This window comes from Pongo abelii, chromosome 2 (genome assembly GCF_028885655.2).
Source record: "Pongo abelii isolate AG06213 chromosome 2, NHGRI_mPonAbe1-v2.0_pri, whole genome shotgun sequence".
NCBI classification, from domain to species: Eukaryota; Metazoa; Chordata; class Mammalia; order Primates; family Hominidae; genus Pongo; species Pongo abelii.
Genome location: NC_085928.1, coordinates 57564834 through 57584248, shown reverse-complemented (window position 1 = coordinate 57584248; position 19415 = coordinate 57564834). Strand labels below are relative to the sequence as shown.

The following is a 19415-nucleotide window of genomic DNA, read 5'->3' as shown; positions in this document are numbered from 1 at the left end:
TGCTGTCTGTAATTAGAGCTTCAGTACTGATCTGGGATGAACCAACTGCCTTCCAGGAGAGCAAAGATTTTTAGCTTGTTTCATTTTGTTTTTATACCTATCTCCTAGTAGTAACTCCCTGCCGCCCCTCCACCCCACCCCAGCTAGTCCAGTCAACTTTATTTTCTTCCAGACTTTCCATAACTCATATATTCAAATCAATTTGGAGTGTGTGATATGTGTTAGTGTATTTATATTTGTATTTTTCTATTCCAGGAAAAAAATGGAAAGCATTCTTAAACACTTTTGGAACTTGATGGGAAAAATCGTAATGTTGCTAATAGCTAATATGTGTTTTAAAATCTAAGCAAGTGTAGTAAGTAAAAGAAAATTGATAAAGTGAAAAGTACACTATAGTGTTGCCACTTTGACGTGGAGAAAAGTTCCAGCCACCGTTTATTGAATATTGTGGGGAATGCTCCTGCTGTGTTTCATTGATTCCTTACAATCTGTGAGGTTCCCCCGAGCCCCCAATTAACATGTTAAAAAAATCAGGAAAAAGGAGATTAAGGGACTTATTCAAAGTCACATATGGTGTGTAACAGAGTCAGGATTTGAACGTGGACTATTTCTAGAAATAAAGCTAGTATCAGCTACCCCTGTTTCTCTTAATTATAAGATTAAATTAATTAAATATAATTATAAGGTTAAATATAATTGTAAGATTAATTACCTTAAAATTAGCCGAGCGTGGTAGTGGGCGCCTGTAGTCCCAGCTACTTGGGAGGCTGAGGTAGGAGAATGATGTGAACCCGGGAGGCGGAGCTTGCAGTGAGCCGAAACTGCACCACTGCACTCCAGCCTGGGCAACAGAGCGAGACTCTGTCTCAAAAAAAAAAAAAAAAAGATTAATTACCTTAAGAGTAAAACAACATAAATAACTTTCTTTAAAAGTGAAATATGACTTTTAATTGGAGATTTAACTTGAAATCTACCTTTTGTGATTAGTGATGTGATGTCCTTATTGCTTATTACTTTCTTGACCTTGGACAATTTCTGTATCTCTGTTTGCCTCTGTCTCTTCCTATGTAACAGAGGATTTAAAACATTGATATAGACATCACATCTGATAATTTTTATAACAGTTCTTTATATCTATACAAAATGCTAGTTCCTGTGGTAGTTTCATTTTATGTTCTTGGTTACCAAAAATTTGACCTAGTTTTTAAATATCCTCTAAATTCATAGCAAAATATTAGGAGAGATGACTATAATAGGAGAGGGCACAGGCATGATGAGCTTGCTGTATCCTCAGGCATTTTCCTTTTTGAGCCACAATGATTTCAAAGTGCAATGTGTATTTCTGTATCAGAAGCTGTAGGGCTGACCTTGAGGGAAGTCAAGATATTTAGTTAAGTAATATAATGCTATAATCGTGGTTCCATTGAAATTTCACTAAATGGGATGTTTGAAAATAAGAAACTTTCTAAAAATGATTATTTTTTAAACTTAAACTTTACATAAATCTAAAAATTTATCGTAAGGTATTATACCAACATGGAAAGTAAAATTATTACCACATTTGTTTATCCTCCCAACGTTATACCTTTTTGGAAAATCAGTAGTTTTCCTTGTATTATGAGGGTGTATGTGTGTGTATATTTTTTACCCTAAGTTCAGTTTTTGTTTTGTTGATTGTTCCACACTGTTTGGTCATTTTATTGCCTGTTATTATTTACGTAACTTAATATGGATTAGCATTTCCATATTCCAAGAAGTATAGCTGACTGATATTGGGAAGAGGTTAAAAAAAAAAAACACACACAGAACCTTTTCTCATATGATTTAAAGAGTTTGCATATGGTGTTCCATCAGGCCTGCATATCTAGTTTGTTTGTCTAGGTAAGTATTTTAAGTATTTTGAAAGAGTTGCCACTGTTTAAATTAGGAAGAGTTCATAGAAAAATCTGTATTTTTTTATGTTCTTGAATAATTACATGATTGGACAAACTATGCTACGCAGCAATGAGGTGTAACTATTAAATAGAGGCTGTGCTTTTAGATGAGGCTTGTACTTTCCATCTCAACAGTTTCTTTCTGCATTGTTTTCCTTAATTATGTTATCATCAGCTTTGCAATTTTGTGTTTCTTGTGTGGGGTCAGCTCCTCATATTTGTTACATCTGCCTGGCCTGGCTCCTTGGGGTGGTTCAGTTTATGTCCCCTTGAATAAAACTATCTGTGAGACTGGGATTATTTCGGGCAGGATTCCATATCAGCACATTTTGCCCTACCTCATTTTTTTAATGGTTGTCATATAATTTATCATTTGGATATTCCACAGTTATTCACCTAGTTTCCCACTGTTGCGAAGGTGGGTTATTTTCCATGGTTTTGTAGTATAAATAATGCCATAAAGAATAAATATTATTGTATACATAGATGTCTTTGCATCTTTGTGTGATGTATATCCAAAGGACAAATTTCTAAAAATAGAGTTATTTACTTGAAGAGTGTGATTTTGAAATTTTCATAGCTGTTGCCAAATTGTTTTCTAATTTATATTTCAACCAAGAGCATTTGAAAATGTCTTCTCCTGAACCATATCCCATCCATATAGACTATCATATGTTTCTGGGTCTTTTAGGTGGAAAATTGAATTTTGAAGTTTAGGTTTGCACTTCTTTAGTTATATATGAGTTTGATCATTGTTTCCAATGTTTATTGGCCACTTGTATTTCATTTTCCATGATCTCTTGGACTTACTTATTTTTAAAATATTAAAGTTTATAAATTTGATCTCTCTGGAAGTTATTTTGGTTTTAGAGATCTACTTTTTTATGACAAACTTATAGATTTCAATATTTTATTGAATAAGCCATCCTTTTCTTACTGTTTTGAAATGCCCTTTCATCACATACTGAATTTTTACTTCTGCTTAATACTATTTCAGAAACTCGGTTTTGCTCCATAGATCTATTTCAAATGATTTCAGTTCCTCAAATTTTATAAACCTAGTTTTACATACTCAGTAAAATTCCTATGAATATTATATAAAATTATGTTGCTGTTTTAATAATGTGAAAAATTATAGTTTTAGGAAAACTGTACTTAATTTTTTTTAAATGGTAGTTATTTGTTATACGTGATTAGAACAATGCAACAGAGAAAGTAAAAAGAAACCTCACCAAAATAATCCTCATTGATATTAAGGGTATATCATTCTTGATATTTTTATATGCCTATCTTTAGATAGCAGGTTAGAGAAAATGCTTGATAGAAATACTATAATGAGACATGAGAAAAGAAATGTCTGTTAACTTTAAACAATGAAACTAATGTGAAATGGAAAGAAGAAATTATTGGAATTCATATACAACTTTCTTTACCTTAAATAGTTATTTCTTAAATGCTCATCTAAGATTAATAAAGAAATTAAAAAGTAAATGATGACAACCTTAAATTTTACTCTGTATTGAGTGACTCTCCGCTATAAAATTTCATCCCCCTTTCACTCATGCCTTTTTTTAAATATATTTTTACTTTGTCAGTTGAGATCCTTTTTTCATGATCACATTCACACAGTTCCACAGTTGTCTAGCCAAGGTTCTATATTTAAGGAGTCAGTTCTTAGACACACTCCTACAATGACTGTTCATTCTTGTATGTGTTTGTTTTTAATTTTTAATTGCCATTTAGAAAAATGTAAAGTAGCTTATTTTTCTTCTAGAATGGTTCATTAGTGTCATTGACTAAAACTCAATTTTAAATTTGACAATATTTTTAAAAATCACTTAGATATGAATAGAAACTTGTCTCCTAGGATATTCCTAGATTACTACTTTTCCTTCTTAGAATTGTGTGGAGTTGGCTTTATCTTTTGGTTTTTAATTAATGTTGCCTTTTTCTGCCTGGTTGTCTATAGACTCATTTCTTTTATCTTTTGAATTTCAGTTGCTTAAATTGGGATACATTTTGTGTGTCTTTGTTTCCCAAACCTTTCTTAAAACATTGTATGCTCTTTTTAATATGTGGATTTAATTCTTTAGGATAATTTTCCAGTTTTATAACTTCTATATTCATTTTATTTGGTTTCATTTTTCAGTCAGCAGCTGTATCCATATTTGGATCTTTTTTTGGTCTATGTTGGGTATCTCTTAGGTTCTCTTTAATATATTCAAATTCATTGTTTTTCTTTAATTATTTCAATTCTCAATTATTTATTGATTTAATAATTTGCTATTTTTGCTATACTATGTACTTTTTTTTGTTGAGTCTAACTTACTCATCATTATCTATTGATATACTTTATTCCTCCATTTATTTCCTTAAGTCTGCAGTCTTTTACTTTTCATTCTGTTGTCATATAATCTTTCAGCTCTTATTCTTTTGAGTTTATTTTTAATTAAGTTGTATAATGTGAAATATTTGTAAAAAGGTCCGTTTTCTATGTAGCTTAAGTTGAGATATGGTTCATTATTCTGCATCTCAAATTTTGTATATTCCCTGGATATCCCGTGCCTCGATTCCTGCCATCTTTCTGGGAAAGATTCCTTAACCCCGAGGGTATGGGGAGGTGTAGAGAAGCTTATTGGCATTGCCTAGTTCATTGTATAGTTCTGGAACCTTCACTTCTGACATAGAGCACCTGCCACATGGTTTACTTCTCCAGTTTACCAAGTTTTTCCTAGTTTGTTTCTTACTGAATATAGGGGATACTAATGAAAATAGGGTAGTACTTTTTGGTGTACCAGTACCTGATCCAGGGGAACTGGGAGAGGGTCAGGAGCAGGCATGTGCTGTTCTTTGTCCTGCTTAGGAATCTGTGATTTCTTCTTGTGGCTACTGGCTTTTGTGCTTTGATATGGTATATGTTCTTGACATGCTTAGTTGCTTTAGGGAAGGAAAAGGCTGCAGGCCAAATCTGGCCCACCACCTGTTTTTGTAAATAAAGTGTTATTGGAACACAGCCACACCCACTCATTAACTTTTTGTCCATGACCCCTTTCGTACTTCAGAGACACCCTTGAGTAGCTGTGACAGAGACCATATGGCTGCCAAACCTAAAATATTTGCCGTCTGCCCCTTTACAGGAAAAGTTTGCCAAACCCTGCAGTAGGCTAATTTTATTTTTCTTGCTGAATTTTGACTGTGTTATTTCATTTTCTTAGGAATCAGAGGAGAGAAATGTAGAGAGTCGGTTCCATTACACTGTCTCGACATGGAAGTTGCTGTAATGCTAGTTTTTTAAAAAATTCATGAAATAGTATAACCATCATATTTCCTCTCTCATACCAGTGCTTGAAGTTACAAAAAATGCTAGTTAGATTAGCTCAGTTTATTTTAAATAAGAGTGATTTTATCCTACCAGGTAACCTCTACTAATAAATGAAATTATTTATATTATTCCTCTTTAATAATGTCTTTTTTTTTCCCTGAATAAGACTAAAGCAGTTACTTAATTACAGTAGCTTTTCTAGAAGACTGTTTAATTTTCTAACTTATTTTCTTTCACACTTCTTCAAAGGTATAAGCAGTTTAGCCAAATTTTGAAGAACATTGGAGAAAATGAAGGTGGTATTGATAAGTTTTCCAGAGGCTATGAATCATTTGGCGTCCACAGATGTGCTGATGGTGGTTTATACTGCAAAGAATGGGCCCCGGGAGCAGAAGGAGTTTTTCTTACTGGAGATTTTAGTAAGTACTTGAAAGCATTGAACTAAATAGTAATATCTTATTAACTATTTAATACATATATTTCTTATATTTCATGTATTTAACCATATGAACATTAATGATTACAAATAAATATCAGGCTTTTCAGATAGAGCCTTAGAATTTATTAAGCTCTTTGTATGGTACAGCTGTTTCTGTTATAATGTGATATGTGTATTCTTGAAAGACTTTATGTTCTGTAAAATCATGTACTAGAAATAACAAGGTTTATGAGAAAAATGCTATTAGGAAGACAACTCCAAATTTACTTGACTTTGCTTGCAAGCTCTGACAAAACCAGTAGCAATCCAGGTAAAAATATTGGCATAAAGCTCCGCTAGCATTCACACTTGGCTGGCTGGCATCATAGTTCTTGGATCCTCTGTATAGCCTTTTACTCTTTTTGGTGTCTTCAATCAAAGTAGATATCTAATCTGGGGGGTAACCTCCATCACTCATTTCTTTTTTTCCTTTACCTTGTTTTAGAACACAAAGGGAAATATCTTCTCAGCATTGTCATTTGCACTGTTAACTCCAACTAGACAGAGTTAACGCTGTGGAAAGCAAAGTCAGGTTTCCAGCTTAGAGTCTGGTGGGAGGAAAGGCTGTAATGTAAATAACTGTAATACAATCTACTAAGTTTTATTCTTGAAGGGTAAATGCATTACTAGAATGATGACAAGGAAGAAAGTTCAGTTTTGAAAGTGGAGTAACTGGAAAAAATAGGCCTTGGTAAAGGTTCTTGATACAAGGAAAAGGAATATCAAAATGATCATAATCCTTTAATACCACAGAATGGTATAATATTTAAAATTTGATTTCACTGGGCTCAAAAGTCTACATGCTGTGTTATTCAATTTTTATGACGTTTTAGAAACAGCAAAACTGTAGGGACAGAAAACAGATCATTGTTGTCAGGGGTTGGGGTGGTGGGTAAAGGTTGATTACAGAGGGACGTGAGGGAACTTTTTGGGGTGGTGAAAATGTTTTATATCCTGATTGTGGTGCTGGTTACCTGTCTGTATGAATTTATCAACATTTATAGAAATGTACATGTATAAAGAACAAATGTTAATGCAATGTAAATTATTCTTCAAGGAACCTGACTTAACAGAACTTTGGGTTTTATATTAGTATGCATTGTCTAAGACAGCACTGTCCAACAGAAATAAAATGCAAGCCACTTACGTAATTCAGAGATTTTAGTAACAATATTAAAAAGGTGAAAGGAGAACAGTAGAATAAAATTTAATAATAAATTATATTTACCTAGTATATAAAATAATATCATTTTAACATTTAATCAATGTAAATTTTATTGATGAGATTTTCATTCTTTTATTGTACCACATCTTTGAAATCTGGGTACAGCAAGTATTAATTCAGATGGTAAGTTTTCATTGCAAATACAGTAATTCTTCGGTGTCAATGGGGAACTTGTTCTACAACTTCTTGTAGATACCAAAATCCAAGGATGTTTAAGTCTCTTGTATAAAATGATGTAGTATTTGCATATAACCTAGGCGCATCTTCCCTTATACTTTCAATCATGTCTGGATTATTTACAATACCCAATACAATGTAAATGCTTTATAAATATTTGTTATACTGTATTGTTTATGGAATAATGACCAGAAAAAAAAGACTGTTTAAGTGTTCAGTACAGATGCAACCATCCACTTTTCTTTTCCAAATATTTTCAATCTAAGATTGGTTGAATCAGTAGATGTGCAACTTGAGGGCAGACTGCACTTAATTTAAATTTAAATTTAATAAAATTTTCAGTTTAAAAGTATGTTCATATACCCAGTTTTTTCCAAACAAAATTAAGAGGTTTCCAGTAACTGACTTGAATACCACTTTTAAAATTTAAATTAATAACTTAATTAAGATGAAATAAAATATAAAATTCAGTTTCTAAGTTGCACTAGCCTCAGTTCAAGTGCTCTATCGCCTCTTGTAGCTACTGGCTTCTTTATTGGAAAGTACAGGTCTAAGGATTGAAAATACTTCATGGTGTAGTCCCAAAAATTAGATGTGTCTGGAGAGTTGTTGGAAAATTTCATGGATACTTTTGTAAAAGACCATGAGATATGATAATTCAGATTAGCTTGGCCTGGTGGTAATTATTAAATGTATTTTGAGGATAAGAGACTACTCACTTAAGTCATGGTTGTTATTAATAATTTTTTCTTTTACATAAACACAAGTATTTCCCCATCTTCTCTAAGTGACTGCCTTGACTTTTTGTTACTAGACCACTTAGAAATCTGCCTATAATCAAGGCATTCTATTTTACAGTTTTCTTTTTTAAAATTCCATGCAGAGGTTGAGGATCTTGAGAATGTTTAAGTTAAATTTTTATGTAAAGATACCCAACTACTATAAGAACCACCATTAATATCTGATAGTTGCATTTGGTTCCCCCACCCCCGTATTTATGATGAAACCCACTTAATAGTTTCTATAAATATAAAAATATAGGAAAGGGACTATATGAAAACTGGATTTGTAAACTGTCATAATGACTATTGCTCATTTATTAAAAGTTGTGCTGTGTGTGTTTGTAGAATTGCATTTAAAAATTTTATGTTCTTGGACTTAATACTTAAATGTTAAAAGTACAGTAATTAAAAAAAGTTTTGTAAACAGGAAACTAAAATGACCTGGCCCATATTTTATTGTAAAAATGTCCTCTGTTAACTTTTTTTCCCAATTTACATTGACTTTTAAAATTCCACTCTTTATAAAGATGTATTGCATAATTTTAAATTTCTCCATATCCTTGTGATAACATTCATTTAATGATTCTCAATCAACAAATATTTAGTAACTAAGGGCATGAAAAGCAGCAGATGTAATCAGTGGGCCTTTATTTTTATTGAAGAGATAAGAAAAGACTACAGTAAATGAAATTGTGATAGAAAATAGTTAAGGACAGGCAGTATATTGGGAAACTTAAATGTCTATTTTCTTTTTTAGATGAAAGGATGTCTTTTTTTATGCTCAGAGTTATAGGATCTCAAAGTCTCTTTGTGAATGGGATCTCAGCTTTTTTTCACTAATGGGCTTTGACTTTCAAAAACAAACAAACAAACAATTTGAAAATTGAGAGTGGAGCCTGAATTATGAGCCAATGATGCATTTAGAAGGTTTCTTTGTAAAAAAAGATATACACGTGGGTCAGTATGACTTTAGTGAACACAGAATTTTTATTGTGATGACAACCTACGTGAAAATATACTCTTAGATAACTGAACTAACCATGCCTTAACACACGCACACACACACACATGCACACTCTTCAGGGATTCTGTATTTTATTTTTCCCTTATTAACATAAAATCTGTTTTTTCCTAATAATAGTTGAGCAAAAAGAAAGATTTTTTTTCTTTTTTTTTTTGTGCCTACTGACCTGAGACTATTTTAGTTACAGGTACTTAGAATAATCAAATATAAATGCTATTTAAGAAAGAAATTGCCTGCTGGGTTCAATGGCTAACACCTGTAATCTGTAATCTAGCACTTTGGGATGCTGAGGTGGGAGGATCACTCAGGTGTTTGAGACCATCTTGGGCAACAGAGATAGACCCTATCTTTACCAGAAAATAAATAGATAAATACAAATAAAGAATAAAGAAATCATCATGAATTGGTGTGTAAAATAAAAAATGATGGGAGTTAGAGTTTGAAAACACAGTTGAGCTCTCTAAACAATGGTTCTTCCTCTGGCTCATTGGGGATAAACGTGATCATAATTGTTTTAACTGCCTAACTGGTTTGCTCTGGGTACTAACTAGATTGTGAATGTGAGAAATTTTGTACCTTAATCAGTGCTACAGAAATGTTAATTGGCAAGATTAAAAAAAAAACCCCTCTTATTTACAAAGGTCATTTTATTTATTTCAGAAAATTACTGTTAATTTCAAAAGGCAGTTGAGCCTTGCAAAAGTAAAATAGTCTGTTCTGCCAAAACTAAGGCAGATTTGCCATCCACGTTTTAAAAAAACTACTAGGAAAACAGCTTCAATTTAAATATGGTACATATATTTTTCTTTCTTTGTGAGAAAATACAACAATCATTTCTTTTTCTTCCAGTCATTTTTAAACAACTATTTTTTTTTAGCTAACAGCTGCTGCAGTGACCTAGAAGGATGGTGTATATATATTGACATTCATCAGGATTGGACTCTTACCACTGAAAAAGTCTTTCTGGTTAAACTAGAAACTACTTTAAAGGGCTGAGATGAATTTCTAAAACTTTGAATCATCTGCAATACAGCAAAGACTGATTCTTTAGAAAATCAGATGTGATTTAAAATATACTTGGAGTTTTGGTTCTCAATCATGTTTATGGCAGGTTGCTAAATAATTGAAAATAACTAGCTGCTTTCCAGTATCTAGATGATAATAAGAGAGAAAGGCAGTAAACTACATATGTCAATATAAAATAATTGGGTTCCTATTTGCTATAACGGAAAGCATTTCATTTAAAATTACTAAGTCTGGGAGCTAGGCACCTTTCAAATAACCTAAATGTCTATCACTGATAGACTGAAAGAAAGGAAAAAAGAAACAAACCCTGATTTTTATGCCTATAGAAAAAGGAACCACTGATATTTTTGCAGAGTGGGAAAGATAGCAAGAAGAAGTTTTTAACAGTTTTTTTGGACCAATTTTGTCTATAATTTTTTTTTCAGTTATATAAGTTTTCAGTGTGATAAAAGCCTTCATATTTCTTAATCCCACATGCTCTGAAACTGTGCTACTCAACATGTGCTCTGTGGACCAGTGGGTTCTGTGAACTGTAATCTGTTTTCAGTGATATTGTCAGAAATTGAGAATAAGCATTTAGGAATGTTGATAGCAATTTGGCAGGGTCATTTTATTTCTGTAGAATCTAATAATACAAAAATTCTGCTGGAGTTTTAAATCTTTTTTCTTTCAGTTTTTGAATAATTAATTTTATTTACACAATTGTTGGTCTATAGTGAAATTAAAGTTTTTTAAGAAAGGTAATTGGTACATAACCATAGTCTGAGAAACACTGATATGAAAATCAGTGATCATTATTTATTGGTTTAAAGCCGTTTCTGGTTCAGGGGTGTAATTCTGATACCAGCTTCTTTTGGATTCTGTTTCTTCATCTAATCTTTTTTTGTCTCTATTAGTCAGCTTTCACTGTGGCATGACATTTTACAAACAACTCCAACATTTTGATGGCTTACACAACAAAGGCCTCTTTCTTGTTCATTTTGGCTGTAGTTGTCAGCTGCGCTCTCCCGAAACTGTCAAATTCACTCCAGAATACAGGTTAATGGAGTAACCCCAATATGGGGACACACTGATCACATGAGAGAGAGAAAGAGCAATGAACAAACTCTAGGATGGCTCTAAAAAGCTTATAAGTAACATATGTGATTTGCACTTACATTTCTTTAGCCAAATAACATGGCCAAGCCTTATGTGAATGAGGCATGAAAGCCAAATCATCTTTTATGGAGGCTTGTGATGGTTAATACTGAGTGTCAACTGGATTGGATTGAGGGATACAAAGTTTTAATCCTGGGTGTGTCTGTGTGGGTGTTGCCAAAAGAGATTAACATTTGAGTCAGTGGACTGGGGAAGGCAGATCCACCCTTAATCTGGTGGGCGCAATATAATCAGCTTCCAGTGAATATAAAGCAGGCAGAACAATTTGAAAAAGATACGGGCCTAGTCTCTCAGCCTATATCTTTCTCCCGTGCTGGATGCTTCCAGGCCTTGAACGTCAGACTCCAAGTTCTTCAGTTTTGGGACTTGGACTGGCTCTCCTTGCTCCTCAGCTTGCAGACGGCCTATTGTGGAACCTTGCCATTGCGTAAGTTAATTCTTAATAAACTCCCCTTTATATATTTCTCCTATTAGTTCTGTCCCTCTAAGAGAACCCTGACTAATATAAGGCTCATGAAAAATTGGGAACAATAACGTCTGACCCATCTTTGTAATATACAGTGTAAACTTTCCATATTTTTTGATATTCTAGATATCTTAGAGTCTGTGGGAAGAGAATTGTTCTGGCAGGGTAGTGATCCAGACAGATTGTTGAGAAGATTTCTTGACTTCTGAACTCAGAGAGACCTTCAAGGAGTCTTTTGTTCAATAGACATTTTCAACTCCCTCTGGGTTATCTGTTAATGCGTTTTTTGCTATGTGGCTTCCCTTCAATTAGGTTTATTGGAAATTTTTCCTGGAAAGCAAGTTTTTGGAGGCAGCCTTGGGATTCTAGATATTGTTTATTTTGGCAAAGTGGTAGCGAACTACAAGGCACAAATAGAAGGCTTTAGGTTTGTTAACCAAACCGGTACCTATGCTGAGAAGTGACCTCTTCGATGTATGTGAACCTAAAGTAAGTATTCAGCAAATAGTGTTTTGTAGAAAGTTTTGCAGTACTTCCTTTGGCTTTCCAACCTGATGTTGTTGCTCTCACCACCTTAATTTATTTTACCTAATGGGTTGTTCACTTTCAATGGAGTATATGTACAATGGAGGTTTACTTAACCAGTCTCTGTTTACTAGACATAGTGAACTTACTTTTGCTTAACAGATTTCATTGTAAATGCTGCTGACTGATTCCCACAGAGTACTGAGCACAGGTAGTAGACTATAGTCTACTACACGTATACAGTTCTGCTTCTACCAGTTATACTGTGTGTCAGTTTTCCCCCCATTCCCGCCAATGCTGCTTTTTCCCATTATAATTCTATATCATAATTTTATATAAAGTGATGATCTATGAATATGACAGGAAAGAAAGTTATTGAATATTGGGAAAATCTCAATAAGGACAAGTTGTAAAAAGCATTTTGAATTAAGTATGAACTTGAAAAGAAAAGATATAAACCTAATTGACTTTTGCATGTAGATTATTTTACATGAACCTTTTAGCTTTCATTCATTTTTGTCCAGAGGGGGTTGGGAATTATAAACGTTACATTGGAGATGTATGTTCATATAAGAAAGATGCTACAAAATCCTTATCAGAGGACCCAAACTTTAGTTTTATGTGACAAGATGGGCGAATGTATAATTCTATTTAGGTTTTAAGTTAAAATAACATGTTTACTATTTTGTGTGTGTGTGTACTTTATTACTCCCTCTTTTAACTAATATTTTCAACATACATAGCAACTTCTGGCCCCAATTGTGCTGGATCATGGAGCTTTGTTATAATGCCTAATGGGATTATTTTTACTGAAAAGCATCTTTACATTCTGGGATTTTAGGAGATAGCTGTTAGAGACCTTGTCGTGTTATAAGATATATATATATATAAAACTAATATATATATAAAATTATATGTATATAATATATCACACCTAATATACCTAATAGATATCATACCTAATATAATATATAATACCTAAAATATAATATATATATTAGGTTTTTATCCATGGTTCATGGCTCATAATTCCCATATCCCTTGTTATAGTCTTTCGTTAAAATGCTGGGTGTGTTAGACTTCAAGGGTAGGCCTCAGGAAACAGAATCTTTCTTCCTTCTTCCTTCCACCTGCTCCAAGGCAGGACCCTAATCTTTCCTTACCTTTCTGATTGTGGTTGTTAAGACTCTACCCTGAGAGGGTCCTGCCTCATACCCTGGGGGAAGGCATGCTTCCACAAAAACCCAAGAGAACTGGGTTCCAAGAGCTTCCTGATAGCTGAACACATTGGGGTGGCTTACCCAGAGAGGGCATAGAAGTTGTCTGCCCTGGGCTGGGCGCGTGGCTCACGCCTGTAATCCCAGCACTTTGGGAGGCCAAGGCCAGCGGATCACGAGGTTAGGAGATTGAGACCATCCTGGCTAACATGGTGAAATCCTGTCTCCACTAAAAATACAAAAAAATTAGCTGGGCATGGTGGCAGGTGCCTGTAGGCCCAGCTACTGGGGAGGTTGAGGCAGGAGAATCTCTTGAACCTGGGAGACGGAGGTTGCAGTGAGCCGAGATCACGCCACTGCCCTCCAGCCTGGGTGACAGAGTGAGACTCTGCCTCAAAAAAAAAAAAAAAAAGATGTTGTCTGCCCTTTCTCCCATACCTTACCCTATGCGTGTCTTTGTCTGTATCCTTTGCAATATCCTTTATACAAAACTGGTAAACATAAGTAAGTGCTTTCCTGAATTCTGCGAGCCACTCCAGCAAACTAATTGAACCCAAAGAGGGGACCATGGGAATCCCAACTTGAAGTTCAGGAGGCCCAGACTTGTGACTGCTGTTTATTGGTGTGGGGGGCAGTCTTGGGGACTGAGCCCCCAACCTGTGGGATCTGACACTGTCTCCTGGTAGATTGTGTCAGGATTGAATTGGAGGATACCCAGTTGGTGTCTGCTGCTTGGTGGTGGGGAGAAGTTCCCGTACCTTTGGTCACAGAAGTCCTCTTCTGTGTTGATGATTGTTATGGTGTCAGAGTATAGGAAATACATGGTTTGAGAGAATTTTTCCTGGTATGGACCTTAATTCTAGAAAGTAGATTTTGAACTGTGTAACATAAATATACATTTCCTAGCCTCATATTGCTTTTTAAAAATACTCTGTTCAAAATTTATGCTCTGTAGATAATACAGTGCTTTTTCTTAGGTTTCAGTTTTGGTATTTCACTTGTAGTTAATGTCTGTAAAATTATCTTGTTTATGGTTGTTCTTTAGCAGTTGTCTTTAAATTTTCATAACTTTATCTGTCAAATTGGCTTTGTTAAGCTCACCATTTACTTACACAAAGAAAGTGCATTATTCATATTCTCTTATCAAGTTAGATGTTTTCATAGAGAACTGATGTTCTATTTTATAACAGTCACATCTAGCCCCAAGTGTGACTGATTACAACATATATCAAATTTTTTGTATCTTGATCACAACAAAACTATTCATTTTAAGTTCAAATTGCGTTATTCTAAGAAGCTGTCACTTATGATAGACGTTTAAGGCAACTTCCATTTAATTTGTTGATAATTTCTTAGGCCACAGGTAGCTTATCTGAGTATCGTTTTGCGTTGTGGAGAGGTTTACAAAAATGTGGTAAATCTGTCAAAGGTGTTCAGCATTGTTTGTTTTGCTCATCCAGGCAGTTGTTTCATGCAGCTGAATTGGAATTCACCGATTAGTCTTGACGCTTGGTCTGGTTTATTGTCAAGCTTTGAATCTGTAGCTTTCTCTTCATGTCAGATTATTTTCTTCTTTTCCCTATTACTGTCTTGTATTCTTTATATTTTCAACCCCTGTTGAACTATTTCCTTTTAAGGAAAAAACTAGAGATACTTTTAAGCTTGAATAGATCTTGGTGGGGGGAAAAGGAAACTTTTGCTTCTTTGTATTATAGCTTGCCAGTTCATCATGTAAAACTATGAAAGTATTCATTTTAATTATGACTGCCAGAGACCGCCCTCTCATTATGGACTCCTGAAAAAATGACTTAGCCATCTTACTTGCTTGTAAATCAGTGGCAGAATTGCTTCAGATGTGTTATTTAGCGATTAGGAAGCTGAAAATAATACCACACTTTTTTTCAGCAAGAAGGAATGACCTTCAATATTGATGCCATTGCCTTTTAACAACCATGGACATGTACGTGAGTTTTAACCCAAATCTGGAAGGCCTGTTAATACTCTCACTTTTTGTATTTATTTTATTTCTTTTTCACTTTAATATTTTAAAAGTTGAGGGATATTCATATAACATAACATTCACTCCTTTAAACTACACACTTCAGTGGTTTTTACTCTATTTTTATGTTGTGCAACCATTATTACTATCTAGTTTCAGAACACTTCCATCACCCCAAAAGAAACCTCATACCTGTTAGTAGTTAGTTCTAATTCCCCTCTTCTTCCTACCAGCCCCTGTCAACCACCAATCTAGTTTGTGTCTCTATGGCTGTATCTGTTCTGGACATGTCATAGAAATGGAATCATACATGTGGGCTTTTGTGTCTGTTCTGGACATGTCGTAGAAATGGAATCATACATGTGGGCTTTTGTGTCTGGCTTCTTTCATTTAGCATAATATTTTTAAAGTTCATCTGTTTTGTAACATGTAACAGTACTCTTTATGGCCAAATAAAATTACACTGTATAGGTAGTCCACATTTTGTTTATTCATTCCTCAGTAGATGGTCATTTGGGTTGTTTCTATTATTTCTTGTGAATTATACTGTTAGGAAAATGTATGTCAAGTAGTACAGGCTTTATTCAGTGGCCGTGGAATTGAGAAGAGGGAGCTTGGCTCACCAATCAACTTCTCGACTAGTAAAGGATGAGGGGGTTAAAATGTAGTGTTTCTCTAATGAAGGAGTTGGACATTAAAAGCAAAAGGAATATTCACGATTTTTCTGGAAGTGGGCGGTGAACATTTCAGAACTGGAGTGCTGCCTTTTTTGTCCTTTTATGGCCTCTTCCAGTCATTGTCTTGGTGACTGTGAACTGTCATGGCACTGATGGGAGTGTCATTTAGCATGGAAATGAGATCATAATGAAGCCTGAGGTCTTTTTGACGTCCTTCAGTCGGCTGTCTTGGTCCTAACCAGTCTCAGCTAGTCTGGCTACAAAGGAAACTGTATCATAGGCATCCTGTTTCTTAAGGATAAGCAGAGTTAGGGCAGGGTAGAAATTCAGCTATGTCACATAGGCGTTACACTGGGTAACAATATAGTTTTGATTCTCTTGGGTTGTCTTGGTTATTGATGCTCTTACCAAATTCAGTATTTTGCCGTGTTGGTCATTTCCTTATTTGCCCTATGATCCTTTCACTCATCCTTCTCTGCCGTACTCTCCACATTTCCAAGCCGAGCTCCCTTGGCTTCTGCTTCTGTTGAGTTGGTTTAGTGGGTAGCACTGGTGGAAGACTGGAGAGTAGAAGGAGGCGGGGAGCTGGAGAATTCTCCCCTCCTCCTTTGCCCACTCTTGCAATCTAGAGTAAGGCTGTGCCTCTTGAAGCAGCTGTGTCAAAAGAACATAAATCACCAGAGCCATTTCTGATTTTATTTGCTTCTAAGTGACCCCTACTTTCTTTAAATGGCTACATTTGCACATACTATTATGTATCTTTCTGTTCAAAGAGGAAGAAAACATTTTTGATTCATTTGTTCCTCCCTCCCACCTTCTTTCCTCCCTTTTTCCCTCCCTTCCTCCTCCTTTTCCTCCTCTCTTTCTGTTTCTTCGTTCTCTACCTATCCCACTCCTTTTCTCCCCCCTTCCCTCATTTCCTTCCATCCTTCCTTTTTCTTAGATATTGCTTTGATCGTCTTATTCCTCAGCCAGCCTAGTAACTAGTGTTAAAAAGAGAGTTTCAGGCTTTCAAAAAGGCTCTGAGTTCTTAGGAAAAAAAGATGGTACTTTATTTCTTAATTCACGTAAAGCAAGCAATTAACTTTGTAGCAATTATTACAGACTTCTAAAATATCATGAAACAATTTATACATGATTACCAATACATCTAAACTCTAGACAAGTAATATCAAAGTTTTATTCTGTTCCTTTTTTTCCTGTAGTTACAGAATATGATCTTAAAATAAGGTGCTTACTCTGTTAAAATGGTATTTTCCTCCAAATAGTGTTGATATTCACATGTAAGTCACTATACATATAGTTTATATGTATATGATATATATAGGTGGTTGTGTGTGTGTGTTTGTGTGTTTCAAAAATCTATCAGGGTTCTTGATATTAGAAGACTATATGAAAGATCCAGAATTTAAATTCAATAGCTTCTTTCTCATCTACACCTGCTTTCCTTCCCTTAAGTAACAGTACTTATTGAGTCTCTTCTGTGTGCCAAATACTGTGTTAAATAAGTCTTGGAAATTCAAGCAATTCACAAGAGGGACAATAACCTTCCTATCTAGCGGAGGAAATGGATGGTTTCTTCCTAACCAGCAGTCATTGCCTGAGCTTATATATTAATAACATTAAATTGAAATTTTGATGTTATTATAAGTAGTTGTGGCCATTATGTGATTTTTTTGGTATAAAAATAGATACAATTTTATAAAGATACGTTAGGAAGTAATTACTGATACTTTCCTAAGTACTTTCTAAAGTCAAAAAGTAACTCTTGGAATATAATTTAATAATAATTATAAACAATATACTCCTTCAGGATACTGTTTTTTGAGGATTGTGTTTGATTGCATATTTTTTTGGTAATATTTCATGTGTTTATTTTTAAACCAAAACTGTTGGACTGGAAGTTTGAGGTATATTTCCAGAGAATCTGTAATTGATTTAAATGATACATGAGACCTTTTTTGTCAAGCTGATCTGAGCTAGAAAAAAATCTCTTAGAATAGCTGCATTTAGATTTTAATGAAACTAGGCAGAAAGGAGACTAAAGTGAATTTCCTTTTTAGTCTTTTAAATGAAAAAGTGCATCATTTGTCCTATATATCTTATTCATCATCAGTCATAGCAAAGCATTCATTCCCATGAGAGAGATAATGGAGTCAGAGCCGAGAGGAATGGAAGATTGTCATTCAATGCAGATGAGTTTTAGTAATATTCTTATCATGAAAAATTGGGTTGCAAAACCTTAAGATTTAAAATTAAGTTGCCATAGATATATTTAATTAAAAGTAGATTGCTTTAACCTTTCTTTAAGTTAGAAATAGGTTTAAAATCTTAAATTAAATTTATAGTTAGTTTGTATTTAACTTGTATTCAGTACTTGCCTTTAATAGGAATTCTTTGTAAAGTTTAGTCCAAAAAAGGCACATTTTAATTGAATTATTACAATGAACATATAAAGAAAGTTTCTGAAAGCATTTTATAACAGTATATTGGATCAAAATATGGTTCACTTTTTTCTTGATGGAGAACGTTACCAAACTTAACAAACCAAACTAAAAACTGAGAGCAAAAGGGGGCTCTGCATTCTCAACTCCTAACACCTCGTTAGCACAGCTGGCTATATGTCCTGGTGTTTTAATGTTTTCACTTGATGGGGTAGGTCCTTATTCATAATACTGCCCGATGGACATTGTTCTTCTAAAGTTAAAGCATATGAAGCATGAAGTTATTGAGGTTGAAAAGCAAACATAAACGAGACTGTATATTGTGCACATTAGTTGGCCAAGTTGCAAACTTCCCCTTTATGTAATCATTTTAGGTTAATTAGAAGAAATTAGAAGCCTCCAAACTTATTCTGTGATTCTATCTAATTGAGCACTCTTAATCCAAGGCATTAAAAATAAAAATATGGTGAATATAGAAGGATGTGTGACCAACTACCAGTCCTCACTGTGCTTGCCCCCAGCCCTAGCTCTGCATCACCTGGTTTCAGGATGTGGGTGTCCCTTGTTGTAAGAAGATGCTGAAGTCTGGGCTGTGTGGGTCATGGCAGTTTTCCCACCTGAGAAAAGCCATAGGAGTAGGCATGGGTAATAAGGTTCAGAGCAATTGCCACAGCCCCAATCTATGATCACGCCCTTGGCTCCTGTCCGTCAACTCGTTACAGATCCCTTCCTCTAAGAGTTACTGAGTCAGAAGTGGGGTTTTCTCTTTCATTGGTTTACTTTTGCCTAAGATCTACCCAGATGAATAATAATATTACCTTAGGTGCTTGGTTCAACTGTATTATTTTATTTAAAAAATTAATTAATTAATTATTTATTTTTGAGACCTGGTCTTGCTCTGTCACCTAGGAAGGTGTACATGATCACGGCTTAATGTGGCCTCCAGCTCCTGGGTTCCAGC

General features: G+C 34.5%; 1 protein-coding gene across 2 annotated transcripts in view; it reads left to right on the top strand.

Annotated features, from left to right (window-relative positions):
* The window catches only part of GBE1 (1,4-alpha-glucan branching enzyme 1), a 273138-nt gene that overhangs the window by 51310 nt on the left and 202413 nt on the right, over window positions 1–19415 (top strand). For both annotated transcript variants that reach the window (XR_010139153.1, XM_054551665.2), the window contains exon 2: window positions 5506–5675. Coding sequence is in view for 1 of the 2 variants with exons in the window: in XM_054551665.2 (XP_054407640.2) it covers window positions 5506–5675 (170 nt within the window). In the remaining variant the exon portion in view is untranslated. The remainder of the gene's footprint in view (window positions 1–5505; window positions 5676–19415) is intronic.